Below are 17,385 nucleotides of genomic sequence, written 5' to 3' on the forward strand. Positions count from 1 at the left end.
CCAGATACAGTCACAAAAAGCTGTTGGGTTGTTCAGCAATATGCTAAATTGCACATTATTATATTTATTTTTCAGTAACCCTGCACTTTAAAAAGTCATACTGAATTTCTGTTTCCATGGAATTTGCAGTTCCCATGAGTTTTTCTCATAACTGATTTACTTAGAATTCTAATATGCTTTTTACAACTTTAATCCCTCCAGTACACCATCATGCTCTTATTTCATTTATGGCTTATTCACCTTTTAGTTGTCTAACAGATAACCAGTGAAAACCTTCATGAGATAATACCCTCACAAGAGTGAGCTGTTTCAACATCAGAACACAGGAGCCTTTTTTAAATGAATGAAAAGGGGGAGATGTCATAGACAGGTAGAATAATGATAAAAGAAAGGCCTTATGAAATCAGGCCTTGTTCTGCAATATTAACAGCTGGCCTGTCATCTCTTCTAAGTGCAGATAAGCAGTTACAAGTTCCCATGTGAAGCTATTTTGAGAATGAGAGTTCGTTAACAATCTGTTCTGAGGGTGAAAAACAAATGTACCTGCAACAACAAGGGATTTGTCCCATGAGAATCAGTGAAGAGAACAAGTAAACAATACAATAGAGAGATTTGATGCACAAGTAAAATCTATTTTATTAACCAATAGCATAATTAGAAAGAAATCTATTAACTAATTAAAGTTGCACACGAGGTCTGAAACTGTATAAACTGAGTTGAGTGAATAAAGAATAATCTTTCCCTGCCTGAAAAAACCGAGTCCCAAGAAGGGGTAACCTCCCCATCAGCACAGATGATACCCAGTCATTGTGGAACATCATCATCTGACTGTCCCCTCTGTAACTTTGCTTTGCATCTCCAGCTGAGATGACTAAAGATTGCTTTGGTCTCTACATTTTTGTTCAGGTTTCTTCTTCACCTTCTCCTGAGGCTTATTGGTCTTCTGACCTTTGTTTCCAGCTGCATGCTGGAACGTGTTTCCCTTTTGGATCACAGGTATCTGCACAGTACCCTGAACTCTGTTCCAGTAGGAGAAATTCTGCTGCAATGACTCATAGATCTGAAACCTCTGGATCAAGTTCTCCATCTCAGCTGCGTCCTCTGGGATTTCAGTTTCTCCCTTCTTTGGGGCTTTGGTTCTCCCCTTCTTTTGGGCTTTGGTTCCCCCCTTCTCTGGGGCTTTGGTTTCATCCTTCTTTGAGGTTTTGGGTTCCCCCTTCTCTGGGGCTTTTGCTTCCCCCTTCTTTGGAGCTTTGGTTTCCTTCTCTGGGATTTTGGTTTCCTTTCTCTCTGGGGATTTAGTTTCCTTTTCTGGAGGTTTGTTTTTCTTCTCTGGCGGTTTGGTTTCCTTCTTTAGGATTTTCGTCTCCTTCTTCTCTGGGGGTTTGGTTTCCTTCTTTTCTGGAGGTTTGTTTTTCTTCTCTGGGATCATGGTTTCCTTCCTCTCTGGAGCCTTGGTTTCCTTCCCCTCTGGAGCCTTGGTTTCCTTCTTCTCTGGGGGTTTGGTTTTCCCCTTCTCCGGTTTTGGAGGTTGCTTCCCCACAGAGACACCCTTCTTGTCCTTCTTCTGCTTCTCTTCCTCCTTCCGCCTTTCTTCCTCCTTCTGCCTCTCTTCCTCCTCTAAGGCTTTTGCCTCTTCCTCACGCTTTTGAGCCAGCTGCTTCAGCTCCCTTCAGCAAACAAAACAGAAAAAATCGCTGAGAGTCCCCACCAGAAACTTGGGCTCAGCAGTCCTGGCCGGCCCTGCACTTCATTCCTTGACCCTGAGGCCAGGCAGAACCACGAGACCATTTCCGTGAATTTTTCTCAACCCACAGAGGTTGGGAACATCCCAAGTGAGGCCATTGGTGGAAGGGGACCTCCAGGACCAGCCAAACCTGAACCTTGCCATCATAAGGTCCTGGCTGTGCAAGCTCCCTCTTAAGGCACAGCCAGACACCTCCAGCCCACTGCCAAAGGCTGATCCACCAGCTCTCTGTGCTGATGCCTGAAAATGCTCTTTGTCTCTTGATTTCCCAGTTTAAAGCAGATCACAGATTGCTGACACCTGCTTATCTCTCCTACAATTCTCACTCAGCTCATTCAGCACCCCTCAGGGCACAGCCTGCTCCTTAATGAGAATAATCCTATCAGTCAAAAGCAAAGGCTGCAGGAACTCCTCTCCTGCAAGACAGGCTCTTGTCAGCCAGATTTCCTGCAGGAACCCAGCTGTGACCAAGCAAACCGGTGCTCTCTGCCATGAAAGCCATCTGAAACAGCCTCCTCTGTCTCCTCCCCATGAAACCAACTTCAGCCTGGGCTGAAGGAAGTCCTGATACACAGACTTGCTTTAACCAGCCTCCACTCTCAGCTCCACACTTTGCCTGTGTGTCCTGAGCTGGGCTGCCTTGCTGGAGCTGAGCTTCTCCTGGGCTGGCCTACTGCTGCAGCTGAAGGGGAGCCTAAAGGACGTGAGCTTCTGTGGGTGGTGTCCCACCATAAGGAGAAGCCTGGCAGATCAGCATTGCAAGGACTTGCAATGCTGTGGCAGGAGCAGGACCCAAACCAAGGTTTGCTCTGTGCCCCACACCTGCCCATACCACAATCCCACTGTTTTGGTGAAGGGAGATGATCAAGAAGGTGCAACTCAACACCATGGACCTAAAGACACCTCTAGAGGCAGTGCCAAGGCAAGCCCAGAGCCCAGCTCCCTGCAGGCAGCATCTAAGCCAGGAGGGCTCAGCACTCCAATAGAGAAGAAGATCTTCTGTCTCAACAGAAGAAGGTCCTTCCTCTCTTGGGAGCCAGGGAGCTCAGAATGGCCATCCCTGTGCTGCTTCTGGCCTTTGCTATCCAGCACCTCTGAGCTCAGAGTCCTTGGAGCAGGGAAGCCCTCCAGGGACAATAACCCATGGAACAGCAGTAACCCATGGAAGCCTTACTCACTTTTTCCTCCATATAAGCTTCCTTTCCAGTATTATTTTATCCACTTCTGCTTTCTTCTCCTTAGGGAGGGCATCATACTCATCCTCATCCGTTTGTAAGATACATTCTGCTTTCCTCTGCAGAGCTTTCTCTCGCTGCAGTTCTTTAGCACAAAGAGGAGAAACCATGAGTGACTGCAAGCTGACCTGGGTGCTCTGGGTCAGCTGCAAGGATTCACAGCTTTTCCTGACCCAGCCTATCATCCCAGGAGATATTGGGGAGCTTGTATCCCTCCCCAGAATTCAGACAATCCCCCAAGCTATGGCCGGGCAGTAAAGTCCCCATGCCCTCGGATCCCAGGAAAGGAGACTCGGTGAAAGCAAGATGAGATTGTTCTTTTGTTGCTAGGAAAGTGCAAATATAAAAGAGCCAGTGATATTAGACCTGGTCCTATTGGCTGAGGAACTCATCCAGCCCTAGTCTTTGTGGCTAAGGGACACAAGGAAATATCCTGATTATTTTCCCAGTCTATGGCAGGCAGATAGGAGCTTGCTTTGGCTACGCTCAGGGTTGGTAGAGGATGCCACAGCCCTTCAGCCAAGAGCTCCTCCACCAAGCTGGGGAACAGGCAGCTGCTAAAAGAATGGGCTTTCCCTGGAGAGCAAGGTGACAGAGAGTTCAGGGTGTATGGGCTGGACCACAGGCAAAACAGACACCACCAAACCCTCACTGTTTTTCTGACCTGTTGCTGCCTTGCCCATGGCCTTGGCCTTGGCCTCAGACTCAGCCCTGGCCTTGGCTTCTGCCATGGGCTTGAGCTCTGCCTGTTGAGCCTTTGGCCTCATCTGTGCTTCGTGGTCCTGCAGCACCTCTGGAGGCAGTGTCTCACCCATGGCACGTGGAGGCATAAAAAAGCTCTTTTGGTACTCAGACCCCACTGCCATCCGCAGGATCTGTGTGTGGAGGGAAGAGAAGCCATATGCAAGATTCCTTTTCTTGCCTTTCATCACACAGACTCAATCAACCCATTTTCTGTCTCCTCCCTTCCTCCCAATAACACAAACTATTTAGTTTAGGTCCTCCCACAGCATGTCAGCAGAGCTGGCTTTGCCCTGGGGATTGCCTCCATCTCCCTGGCACAAGCCTGGGAATGCTGGAGTGCTGTGAAGCTTGGGCAGCGTGTCCATGGGGACCAGACCTGCCTTCTCACCTTCTCCTCCTCAAGGTACTGCTCATCAAAATCCAGTGAGTGAGACTCAGTGGGGAAGTTGCATGGGTTCTTCACCACCACTGTGGCCTCCACCCCATTGCTGTCCACCAGCATCCCTCCCATCTTTAGTGCTGGGGGTCTGAACTCCAACCGTGGCTCCAGACCTTGTCCTGAGAGGTGCAGCTTTAAGCGATTGCTGCTCCCACAAATGATAAACTCCAGCTCATTCTTGTAAGACCTCTGAAAAGAGGAAAGTGCAGAAAACTCATCCATGAAGTCCCAGGTGACAGGACCCCAAATACAACAATGCTTGCCCCAAGGTCAGGGTGTTATCAGTCCCTCCAAGGTGAATGGAAACCAGATATTTACTTATGCTAGGGACTAGAGCATCTGTAGTAGTCTGGGTCTAAATAACTGGGATGAATGCTGGTGTGCACTGTAACTGGGTATTTGGGAATCAGATGGATGTATGTACAATGGACTGTCAGACATTTTCACCAAGTCATGCAGGAGTGCAGTGCTCATGGGAAGGGCCCTCAGGGTTACAGTGTCCAGACACAGTCCTGGCACTGCTGCATCAGGCAAACACCAGCTCCAGGAGAGAGGCAAATGAGCTCTCACTGGCAAGAAACAAGGGTCATCTTCTCTGCTTAGTGTCTGGCTCTGGTCCAAGCCAGACACAAGATGGTTACATTTCTTGAGCAATTAAAAGATCCCTGGGACTGTGTGTGGCACAGAAGCACTTGTGGCCATGCTGGTACACACTGCCAGTTTCCGAGACCCAGCAGCCACAGGCAAACCACTTTTGGGAATGCTTTGTCCTTTAAGCTGAATCCCCAGCTGCACAGGAATGTGCAGGCAGGCCAGAGCCCCAGGGACTGCTGGCAGCACCCCACTACAGGTGACCGTCCTGCCGTGCCCAGGAAGGTGGGTGGTGGCTGTTTGGTCTGTCAGTCCTGCAGCAGGATGAGCCATTCCAGGATTATCCTCTGTGAGTGGGCAGCTGCTCTGCACTGAGTGTCACAGCTGCAAATACAGCCAGGCAAGGGGGAGGCTGAGGGGAGTTGGGCACATCCCCCCCATGTGCCAAGAGGCAGCCTCAGAGCCCTGGTGCTCTCTGTGCAAGCTCCCTGTGGGCATTTCAAAGCACATCTCACACGAGTGCTCTGTGGGGTGAACTGAGCCACGCAGAGTATGGGGCTTGCAGAAAGCTCCCTGTGAAGGCAGAGCTCCTACCACACTCTCTGCACCAGGCCCTCATTTCCAGACAGCCCTGACAGCCTCCTGGGCTGACACCCGCCAATCTCACCTCCTCCTCGGGTGTAAACTGGATTTGCAGATCCTGCCACTTTCCTGGATCAAGGGTTCCTTGGGAGGGCGTCACGTCAAAGGGACAGGGCTCATCCACCAGAACCTGCACCTTCTGACGTACGGCTGGTGTCATGAATTTGAGGTGACTATTCTGGGCACAGAAACCAATCATGTGAGGTCTCCTTGTGTTCTGAGACACTGACACGGAGCTGAGAGCACCCACAGCCAAACCAAGTGTGGCCCCAAAGCCCAGAGCTGGAGGGAAGCCCTGGAGACAGGGCAGGCAGATAGGGAACTACTGTCCTCAGAGGAGGAAGAGGAATGGGTGAAGATGGCAGCAAAGCAAAGCATCAGCTAATGGAACAGGTTGAGGCAAACCAGCCTTGATCTAGACCCTCAGAACTTTCCTCAAACACACTGTAGACCCAAGTGCTCAGGCAGCCACAGGAGCAGAAAGAGCAAGAGTCACAAAGAAAACCCAACCAAGTTCCGTGTTCAATGTTGCCTGTGCTTTACCTTCAGAGCAGGCTTGTTGGAAGCAATGAACCATTTGCAGGATTCTGGGAACCGGTTGTAGAGTTGGATGGTCTCAACCTGGCACTGCCCAACAAGGATGTCAGAGAACTGCAGTCTGTTCTTGGTGAGGGTGAGTGACACTTCAGACACAGTGGCACGGATGCGGATGCTGTACATAGGGCCTTTTGTCACCTGGAGAAGGACAGAGGATTCAGCAGAGGGTGTGGGTGACATCTGCTGCTGTGCCCAGCCTGCTGCCTGCCCCAAGAGCTGTGGTACCTCTATGGGCAGCAGCACTTCCACATCACCATATGGCTTGTGGGCACTTTCAAAGCACACGTCAAAGTCCACGCTGTTGTTGGGGGGCAGACAAATCATCTGGTCCAGGCCCACACTGAAACCTTGAACAGATGAACACAAAGCAGCTGAGATAGACACAAAACACAAAATGTGTACAAGCACGTTAAGGCCTTACAGGTGTCCTGGCTGAGAGGTCTGGCAAAAGCCCCACGCTGTGCTGACCTGGACAAAACTTAAGAGTGCACCTGAACACCCTTCAGACACAGTGAGCCACTGTGTGATGGAAGGGCAGCCTTGCCTCAAGGCCTCTTTGCCTCAAGGCCTCTTTTGGAAACCTCTTTTGATCCACCAGAGGATCTCACAGGCTGCTTCCTCAATAAAGACTGAATACAAGTGCTGTGACAGTGTGAACTCCAAACAAAGCACTTCCAAAACACAGCAGACCCCACTGGTTGACAAAACAAGCCCACAGAGTGCCCAAAGAAACTTGCTGCTCGTGGGAGCCAAGGGGGGAAGATGCTGACAGGTGACCAGGGTGATGAGTCCATTGGCCCCTGCACTGAAGCGCTGGGGCAGTCGCAGGCAGGCCAGGTCCCTGGGCATGGCTGGCCAGGAGAGCTCTGCCTCTAAAGCTCCCAGCAAGGGCACTGAGAAGAAAAAGCTCAGAAACCTCCCCAGGTTCAGGGGCTTAAGCTAATCTGTCTGAGACACCTCCTTCAAGGCCACAGGAAGTGTCTCCAGCACTGCTTACCTGTGTCCTGCAGGACAGATACATCGACCTTGAAGGACACATGGATCTGCCCAGGGTTGGTGATCTTCAGAGAGCATGTCTCAGTGTAACCCCTAAGGACAGGGCCCATGTCCAGGACATACTCGAGCAGCTCAGCTCTGCAAGGAATAAGGACAGTCCTTAAACCACAGCCTGGCTACACATCCAAGTGGATGGAGGATACAAATAAAGTGGCTATTTCTTTATTCACTGCTGTAAAAACTCAGCCAAGCCCATGAAACCCATGGCCTGACCACCTGGCAATGACTTTGGGAAGTCAGGAGGAGTGCAGGCCCTAGGTTTGATCAGCTACTAATGGTACCTGAAAATAAAATTAGTTTAAAATGGACACTGGCCACAGCTCGTCTGCCATGAAAAGCCAGTCTAGGTGAGTCCACTGGGCCTCCACTGCTCTCAGTGGAACTGCCTAGCCTGGTGTACAGCCTGAGCCTGAAATTGCTTTGGGGTCTAGGAATAAGGTTTGCCTGCACAGGAAATCTTCATTGCTCTACAACCAGACCACATGAGCTGCTCTGCAGAGCATCTTCTTCCTGAATTGAAGCCTCCCGTGCTTGTGCTGCATCATGATGGTGCAAAGGGACGGGCCATGTCACCTGCCCTGCCACCCCACCAGGATTCAAACCATCTGATGTTGGGTTTTAAAGGGCTTGCTGACATGTGCAGCTCCCTTCTCCTTTTGTTCAGTGTCACAGCTGCACAGCTGTTAGTTGGAAGCAAGACTTCAGCTGGGAGTTGTCTCCTTCAGAGCTAGGCAGCAGGGACAGAATCTATGCTGTCTGGAAGGGCCTGAAGGTCTGCACTGGGTCCCCCAGCTCTAGGGACAGAACCCCACAGCTGTGGGGAGCTGAGCAGTCCAAAGCTCAGCGTGGTGCTGGGGAAGGGAGGACACTCCACTGCTCACAGGCAGCGTGTCACAGCCACCAGGACCAGACCCTTTCTGAAGTCCAGGCTGTTCCCAGCTCTGCAGAAACAGGGAGCTCTCAGGAGAAGGGGACATGGCTGGGTGTTCCCAAGGGGCACCTGGAGATGGGCATGGGAGCCCCTACTCACTTGGCAAGACTCTGGCACAGCTCCTTGTCAGGGAACCTGCTCTTCAGGGGATGGGATGTGAGCTTTTGCTGCAGCTCCAGAGCAGCCTTCTCCATCAGCATCCCCATCATCTTTATCTGCAGCTGAGTGTCTGACTGAAGAAAGGGAAGACAGTGGCTGGTTAGCAAAGGTCCTTCCCAAAGCCCAGCTTGCACCTGAGAAAGGATCCCACCCCACTCTTGTTGGGAGGGGGTGTGGGGTCCTCCTGTCTGGCTGCTCAGTGCCTGTGACACCTCCTGCTCTCTTAGCCAGGACCTCATCTCCAGGGAAGTAACTCCAGCATCTTTGCCTGCCCAGACACTGTCAGCAAAGCTGATCTGGCCAGGCAGACAGACAAGCCAGGAACCTTCCAGAGCTCCAGATACTTGTCTGCCCCCAGCCTGTACCAAGGCAGCTTGGACAGCAGCTGTCTTGAAAGGGAACTGGGACCAAGCTGGTGCCTCTTGGAGATGAGCACCTCCAGCACAGCCCCAGGGCACAATCAGGCAGCTGCTGGTAAGGGCTGTAAATCTGGCAGGGCTTGGGTTGGGAACAATGAACTCCCCAGCAATGACCTGCATCTCCCTCAAAGCACCATCAACTCCATCCCTGGAGCATGGCCTTCAGGATCTCTCCCTGGGGTAGCCAGGAAGCTGCTGCAGCCCCAGAAGAGACATGACCAGCGGGGCAGCCCTAGGGGCAATGCTGAGGTGACACAAGGTTGTCAGTGGGCAGGGAGGTCCCAAGGGTCATCAGGGCACCAGGAAGCTGCTGTGGGCTGCAAGGGGCTCAGGTGACATGGAGAGGGTGGCCTGTGCCAAACGGGGCTGCAGCTGTTCTTACTACAGTGCCAGAGGCAAGCACGCTGGGCTGCAGGTCCTGAGTCTTTGGGTTCTGAGTCTTCAAGGTCTGAGACTTCAAGGTCTCAATCTTTGGGCTCTGAGGCTTCTTCAGAACAACTGATTTATAGCTGGGATCGTATATTTGCTGGCGTTTTATGAGCCGTTTCAGTGTCTTCTCATATTTTTCATTTCCTGAAGAAAGAAAACATCCACAAAGAGAAGTGTGAGCAAAGTGCCAGTCCCATTGAAGCTGGGAAGTCCCTGCCTCCCAACATTGGTTTCTACCAGAAAGAAATCCCTCAAGCCATCTATGGAAAGTGGATGCTGCTGTTCCTCTCTGAATCTCATCCCCTGCAATGTCACACAGATCCAACCCTGCCAGAAGCCCTGCCAGCCTCTCTTACAGCTTTCCCAAGCCTTTCACTCTAGCCATTGTCCTTCAGGGATGAGGATGGCAGGCTCTGCAGGTTGGCTCCTGGGACAAAGTCCACATGGCATCCTCTGCTCAAGACTCATGAAGCAACCAGGGGGCTTGACTTGGTCTGGGAGTCCTGCAACCCTCCAGGCTCGGTGGAGGTTGGCATGAGCTGCCCTCAGGGCCTATGGTAGGGAACAAAACCAGAAGGGCCTTTCCTGAGGGCAGACAGGCAGTGCCCACCTCTGATGCTCCAGGGCAGGTCCAGACTGATCATGGGAAAGGATGCTTCTCCTTTCAGGCAGATATTTTCTGGTTGCAGGTCACCCACTTTAAGCTGGTAAGTCCTGCTGAAGGCTCCTGGTAATCCTGGCATGTAAGAGAATTTCAGCACTCGCTTCTTGCCAGGTGCAAGGGAACCCTGCAGGGATGGGAGAAGAGGGAGGGAATGCATCAGAGTGTTTGATGGGGGATGGCTCAGGGGACAGACAGGCTGAGGAGACAGGTTCTCATCTAGAAGAAACCATCAGACCACATCACCTTCATGATAAATATATTACAGTATTGGCTTTCACAATTGTTAGAGTAGATACTATGTGTTTTATAACGATGACTTCTGTAAAAGAAGTTTTGCTAAAGTTTAGGGTTCTTTTAATGAGAATGTTATGTTGTGATACCAATGTTGGTGAAGAGTTGTTGCAATATTAACATTTAACCAATGAAGGAATGGAAACCTGTTGAATGTGTAAAAAAGTAACAAATGACCTGGACTAGGACAACTGCACATACTCCAAAAAGGCAGGACAGAGGTGGAACTATGTTAAAATGTTTGAGAATGTATAACCATTTGTAAATATGCATTAGGCTGATGCAATACCCAGAGTATACAAGGGCTGTTGCTGTGTTGTCTGGTGTGTGCCTCTGGTTGTGGCTAAGTACCCAAGTCAAACACCCAGCGCTTTTACTTCTACTTTATTGACTACTTCTACTATTGACTACTACTACTACTTCTACTTTATTGGTCCCCTGTTGTCTCTTATTAAATTTTCTTTAAATTTTAACTGAGGAGCAGGCTTTGTTACTCACACCTTCTACCTTCCTTGTGACCAAAAGGTCGAGCCTCTGACCCTGGGGTGCTGTGTGTTCTCCCCAGGGCTCACAAGGCTGCAGCCCCAGCACAGCCTGATGTGAGCACAGTCCGATGGGAGCACAGCTCTGCTGCTGATGGGGTTTGCCCTCTGACAGCAAGAGCCTGCCTCATCAACAAAAGGCGCTTCTGCTGCCGCTGTGGAAGGGAAATCCCTGCACTGAGCAGGGCCAGCAGCTCCTCTCGTCCCTTGTAGGAGACAGGCATGAAGAAATGGGGAAGCCAGTTGGCTTCCTCTTCCCACCGCAAGGAGGGACAAAGGCAGGAGCGCTGCTTTGGCTCAAAGACATCCGGCAGGACTGAGAAGCTTGGACAGCGGTGGGATGCTGCTAGTTTCTCTCCAGCTCTTCCAGCCCCGCTGCTCCCTGGCCCCCTCACTGCCCCACAAAGCCGCTGCACAGCAACAAAGCTGGAGGAGGCAGGGAGCAGCAAGCCTACTAAGGGATATGTGACCACACAGCCTGGGTAAGGTGACCCTCAGAAACGCTCCAGTGCCAGCACAGCCTGAGATCTCAGCCATCGGGGTCCCCTGAGTGACTGTGAGCAATCAATTAAATTTTTACTTATGCCTCAACATACGTTATAAATCCACTTTCTAACGTGGGGTGAAAAGTTACTATAGAGGCTGTAGACGTGCTGGGAGCCTTAACACATCCCATGTGTAAAGGAGGTTGTTAGGAGAAAATGCAGACAGGCTCTGTGTCTAGGGGGCTGCAAGAGATTTCCCCCTTGGAGGCGGACAGACCCCAAAGCCCAGGAAAATTTTGCCTGTCTGAGCAAAAAAGTCCTAAACGGGCTGAGTTATGGGAGAAATCTCAGCATATAATAGCAGTTAACACAGACAGTTTTTCCCTGCCACTTTTGTTATTTTGTTGGGCTGGGAGCACCCGGAGGGTCCGGCTCCCTACAGAACCACTTCTTCCCTGTCTGTCTAGGCTGCTGTCGCCGCTTCCCCGCTCGCCACGGCAACCCAGCGCTCCGCTGTTCCGCCGAGGGAGCAGCCGCCGTGCCCCGACCGGGACAAACCGCGGCTGCTGAGCCCGGCCCGGCCGCAGCCCGCGGGACCCCGCTGCCGGCCGATGGAGCCCGGCCCCGCTGCCGGCCGATCCAGCCCGGCCCCGCTGCCGGCCGATCCAGCCCGGCCCCGCTGCCGGCCCATGGAGCCCGGCCCCGCTGCCGGCCGATCCAGCCCGGCCCCGCTGCCGGCCCATGGAGCCCGGCCCCGCTGCCGGCCGATGGAGCCCGGCCCCGCTGCCGGCCGATCCAGCCCGGCCCCGCTGCCGGCCCATGGAGCCCGGCCCCGCTGCCGGCCGATCCAGCCCGGCCCCGCTGCCGGCCGATCCAGCCCGGCCCCGCTGCCGGCCCATGGAGCCCCTCCCGGGCACGCACGCTGGTGCGGTTGGCAGCACTTGCTCCATCTGCCGAGCAGGAGCCGACACAGCGCCTCAGGGCTCTCACGGTGACGCTCTGTCCCTGTCCTGTGTTACTCTCTCTGTTTCTCATTTTCTCTCTTTTCTGTCCCCCCTCTGGTCGGGACCATGCCATTTCTTTATCAACAAACAGTTTTCAGATACACTACTTGCTGGGTTTGTGCCTTATTTTCCTCTGAGAAATCTATCAAAAAGAATTCTCCTCTGCTCCCCTTACAGCAGGACAGGACAGTGACCCACGCTCCTGTGCCTCCCGCCGGTGTCTGCCTCTGACAGCAGAGCCACCCACCAGCCAAGGCCGTGGGGGAGTCTGTCAGGAGAGCACTTGTTTGACCTTCTCTGGCCCCAGCAGAAATTGCTTACAGCCCTGTCTCTCTCATGGCTGGGTTTGGGGTTTTCCCCTCTGACTTTTTTCCCCCTTCCCCACCTCCCCCCCTTTTTTTCTCTTTAACACTCTCCTGGGCCACCTGACACAGGGCTGGGCTCAGTCACTTGTGCTACTTACAGTGGTGGGGTTGACCAGAAACACACCAGGCAGACACTTGTCTGCAGGGCTAGGCTTTAGCACCCAGTTGAATTCAATCTTGCCACTGTTCACCAGGGTGACATCGCTGCGATGAACTTCATTAAACATCTGGAGAGAAGGCACAGGAGAGGGAAGTTACAGACCAGGCCTGCTGCTGGGAATCTCCTTCCTCCCTCCTGGGCTTGAAAGCAGACACATCATGGGAGCAGGGACCAGGGAGGAGATAGGGGCACTTGGGAACCTGGGGAACCCCCAGGCCCAGGGCACCTGCACAGCACCAGGGAGCTCTGGCAGCACACAGAGCTGTGGTAACAACCATGTGAGGGCCAGCAATAAATGAACCAGGGCACACAGGCCCTCTGCCCTCTGAGGGGTCACCAACAGCCAGGAGAAACAGAGACAGCACTGAGGCATTCCAGGAGAAAAGGCACCTGCATGCAAGTATTGGCAAGCAACATAGATGCAACAAGGGAGTCACCCGGGGCAACACAGACAGGGCCAGCAGCTGGAAATATCTGTGGGCTTTTGACTGGAAAAGAGTGAAGTGGGGATTATTCTGGGACAGTCTCTCCAACTGTAGTGCCTGGAAGCCCAACTTCTTCCCTTGATTATTGTGTGGATTAAGCAAGAGCTTTAGACAAGAGCATCTCCTTGGAGGTCAGGCTTTAGGTGTGGATCAGCAGAGAGATGTCTCAGGGACACACCCCTCAGAGCACCCCCACTGGGACCCTGCCTGCCCCAGAGGCAGTGTTAGGTACCCTGAAAAAGAGGCATTCCCAGCATTGTGGAGAGGGTTGGAGATGGCCATTTTAGAGCAGCTTGGATGCCAGATGTGTCCCTCAAAGGTTGGGCTTCCAAGCCCCAGAGCCAACAAAGGGGCTGGGAAGGGAAGGGAGCCCTGGAGCGAGGTGGGCAGGAACCTGCTGGCCGTGGTGCCAAGGCAAGGAGCTGTGCCAGGGATGTGTGTGGTACCTGTGAGCCACAGTTGATCTCCTGGGGCCTCACGGAGTAGCGGACACGTGAGATCTCCCCGGTCACCAGCACCTCGTAGGTGGGGCCTCCCTCCACGTGGCACAGCGCCGTGACATCGGAGATGGTGTTGAGGTGGCCAGAGTAGGTGAAGGAGACCTGCTGGCTCTCACCTGGCTGCAGCACACCTGACATTGGCAGGATACTGAAAGCCTGGATGGAAGACAGGAGAGATTGAGCTGTTGAGCACGGCAATGGATGCAGAAGAGCATCTTGGAGCAAAGTGCAGCTGTACCTGGAGGGGCCTATTCCCCAAACACTGCCAGAATCACCCTCATCTCATCCTGCATCCATGCCACTGACCAGTGCAGGGACCATGGGGAAAATCTTCTCCCACACTCACAGATCAATGCATTAATTAGTACATTACGTGAAAGTGAACTGGGATGTCTCCTGGCAGTAGAAATTCTCTCTGATGCACAACTTGCCTTTAAAAAGCATTTCTTACTGCTTTTAGAAAAGGAGGAGGCTCAGAGTGAGAGCTCTTGGAGCTGAGCGCAGGACTCCAGCCCAGCTCATCTGACTCCTGAGGCTCTTCCCCTCTCTCTGATTTAAATGCTGCTTTCTCAAGGTGCTACAGCAAAAGCTCCTGCAAAAGTTTCCTATGGACCACCTGAGGAGTTCCAGGGGGAGCAGTGCCCTCCATAGGTGCTGCAAAGTGTCCTTGGGCAGCCCTACAACATGTCCTGCATGGCCTCTCCAACTACCAGTTGCTTCAGCAGCACTTTGTGATGGGCCTGCAGGGATGGGAGGCCCCTCTGTGGCCAATGCTGAGGGCCACCAGTGGCACTGGGAGCTCCAGCCCTGCTTGCCACACTGACAATGTGCAAGTGAGACAGATTCCCTCTTACCTCCTCCGCTTCGAGGGAAGTCTGCGGTTCGTCCACGGAGATGCTGAATCCCTCAAACCCTACTTGGAGGCGAGGGTATTCAGGAAGTTGATCTGATTGCACCTGAAAAAGAAGCCATTTTCTATGCTGGGAGGAAGAGACAGCCACTTTGCAAAGTCTCCGTTTGTAAGACAGCTCCAGGGCCAGCAGTGCAATAGCAGCTCTGGGTGAAAGCAGAGCCCTGCAAACTTGGAGTCTGGCTGCCTTGGGAAGAGGCTCCATGGAGATCAGGACTCATCCCAGCTTGCTCTGGGAAGGAAGCTGGAGGCCTTACCATGATGATGCAGATAAAAGCTTCATCTTTCATTGTGAAGGCAAAAAATCCCACACTCAACACAGGTCTGTAGGACCTGAGTGAGCTTCTCCAAGGAAAACTCTCCTATTTCTCCCTCCCACACAGCCCATGTCCAGCCACTGGCCCTGCTGCCCAGCCCACTGTCAGGGCACCGGACAGCAGGGCAGCAAAAAGGGAGGTCAGCACGAGCATGACTTGGTGGTGGCAGGCTGGGGAGGCAACACAAGCAGTAGATGTACAAGAAAATCTACCTTGTCTCTTAAAGACTGGGTAAAATCATCCACTTCTTTCAGCATTCTGGCTGCCTGCTCCTGTCTCATCTTGAAGTGTCTCCATCGAGATGCTGGGGACTCCAAACTGGTCTTCTTCCCTTTTGGTGGTTGGGGTTTGAATTTAGGTGGGCAAAGCTCATCTCTGGAAAATAAGATAACTATTGTGAAAAATGCCAATCACTTGTTTTCAAAATTTTAAAAGTTTAATAGTAATAAAATGGTTATAAAAATAGTAATATAATTAGAGTAAAAATAATTTGGACAATTTGAATTAGGACAACAAATGGGACAACAAATACAAAGAGTTACGGACGTCCGGGTACCTTTTTCTGGGCAGCACGAGCCTGAAAAAGGACCCCCACTAACAAAGGATTAACCCTTAAGAACAATAGCCCGTTGCATATTCATACACTTCATACATGATGCATAAATTCCATTCAAACACAGGATTCTGTCTGGTCTTCATCAACTTCTTCCTTCTAATCCTAACAGTGCCTTCGAGGCGGGAAGAAGTTCATTTCTTCTGATAAGAGAGCAATAAATTCTTTTCTCTGAAAGATTTAGCTGTCCTGTGGCTGCTATCTGGTTCGAGTGCCTCATTCCTTTCTAAAAAAAACCCCACTGACATAGTTCTTATTATAACTACAAAAGTTACCTTTTAATTACAGGACTACAAGGACTAGGAGCCCTTCATCAAGGTGGACATGGCCTCAGGTCACAGAGGTCTGAGAAAGCAGCTTTCACCCCAGCTTTCCTTCCCAGGGGAAACCACTGTGGGGGCTGTGCAGCACCAAAGTGGTGGAAAACCTATTCCCTGAGCATCCAGCCTGAGCACAGCTGCTCAGTGCCATTTGTCAGATGCCAGGCAAACAGCTTTGCTCTTGGCCAAGTACAAACAGGACACAGCAAGAAGAGCTTCAAGGGGAGGGCAAAGGTGCACATACCTAAACCTGGTCACCTTGCTGTCGGAACGGAATGACCAGCGGTACTGGACGGGCAGTGGGCTGCAGTTGGTCATCTCCAGGGAACGCACTTCTTCCGTGTCAGGCCTGATGAAGCCAAACTCCACGGAGCTGGGCTGCATTTGGAGATTTGGGAAGCGAACTTCTCCCTGAAGGGTGATATGCTCCACAAAAGGATGGCCCCTGACCATGTCTATCTTCAGAACCTTCTCTTTTCTCCAGCTCTTAAAATCCAGTTCATAAGCTGGGTCAAACACGATGTAGAGATGACAGGTCTCCCCTACATCCACTCTCACAGGCTGCAAGGAGATGAGCAGTAATTAATCACCTGTGGGATGATGTCCCAAGGTCTGACAGCATGAAACAGTAAATGCTCCAAGTGACCCCAGCACGGGCTTCTCAGTTCATGGTTCATCTCTCTACAGCAGGGGTCTGGCTGCAGGCACCACAGGCCAGTCCAGGATCCCTCAGGCTCCCGTTTCTGTGCTCAGCCCCAGTACAAGGGGGTGGCTGCTGGAGAGCTGGCATGGCTTTCCAGGAGACACCTTCCCTGCATGGCTTGCCCAGACCCAGCTGCCTGCTCCCCTCTCCCTGTGCCTTAAAGCCAGGATGGATCTACTCAATTCAGATAAGATTTTGATTCCTTCAGCAGCTTTGCTGATGCAGCTCAGGCCAGCCCACTGCTGATGCTACAGAATAAACTTCTTGACTCAAGGAGCTCCCAACAGAAAGGCACCACCACATCCCTCCTCTTCAGACCCCACTGGAGGAGGCCAGGGCTGCTCACCTGGCCACCTGGGAGGGGCTGCTGCTCCTTATCACAGACCAGGAATGGCTGCTCCAAGTGCAGCATGAGGTCCAGTGGCAGCAGGCAGGTGTTTTTTAAAGACAAAGGCTGGTACTGCAGTGTCAGGACATCACTGGGTTTCTATGGAAACAGGAGACAAGGAAAAACAGCCTCAACTAGAAACAGACCTCCTTCTGCTTCTGCTGCAGCTCACATTTTTCAGCCTCACGAGTGCATACATTTCTGTTTACCCTTTCTATTTGTTTCTACCCTTCCAGGAGGTTTCTCTTGACAGCAGATGCTTTTCATGTTTAGAAACCACAGCATCCTCTGGAGGACAGGGAAAACTCCCAAGTACAGATGAGGGAATAGGCCCCTGAGAGGAGGTGGCTGCTTGACCAAGATCTAAAGCAAAAAGTGAATCCAGGCCATTTGTCTCCAGTTTTGTCTCTCTATTGGGCAGAACAGCACTAGAGGATCTTCACTCACATACAGTCATTTCTCACAACCTTCCTGGCTCTAGCAGTCTCAAAAAGCACTTTGTCTGCACCACGTGTCCTGCAGCCCCTGCTACAGGGACAAGGTGTCTGTGGTCTCAAAGCTCTGATCAGCCTGGGCTCTTCCTTCCTGTCTGAGCATTGTGCTGGGCTTCCTGCATGGTTTAGAGAAGCCAGAGACTTTGGGAAACGAC

General features: G+C 52.1%; 1 protein-coding gene across 1 annotated transcript; it reads right to left on the reverse strand.

The window, feature by feature from the left end:
* Positions 1–611: 611 nt before the first annotated feature.
* Positions 612–14,993, reverse strand: LOC136561425 (hydrocephalus-inducing protein homolog). The gene is made up of 15 exons (XM_066557721.1): positions 14,925–14,993; positions 14,340–14,441; positions 13,432–13,641; positions 12,439–12,567; positions 9,600–9,777; positions 8,943–9,133; positions 8,082–8,215; positions 6,993–7,129; positions 6,221–6,342; positions 5,942–6,133; positions 5,424–5,576; positions 4,115–4,354; positions 3,647–3,857; positions 2,926–3,067; positions 612–1,670 (listed from the first exon to the last, which is right to left on the reverse strand). The coding sequence occupies exons 1-15, from the start codon at positions 14,991–14,993 to the stop codon at positions 872–874; spliced, it is 3,009 nt and encodes a 1,002-aa protein (XP_066413818.1). The 3' UTR covers positions 612–871.
* Positions 14,994–17,385: the final 2,392 nt, after the last annotated feature.

Source organism: Molothrus aeneus, chromosome 11 (genome assembly GCF_037042795.1).
Source record: "Molothrus aeneus isolate 106 chromosome 11, BPBGC_Maene_1.0, whole genome shotgun sequence".
NCBI lineage: Eukaryota > Metazoa > Chordata > Aves > Passeriformes > Icteridae > Molothrus > Molothrus aeneus.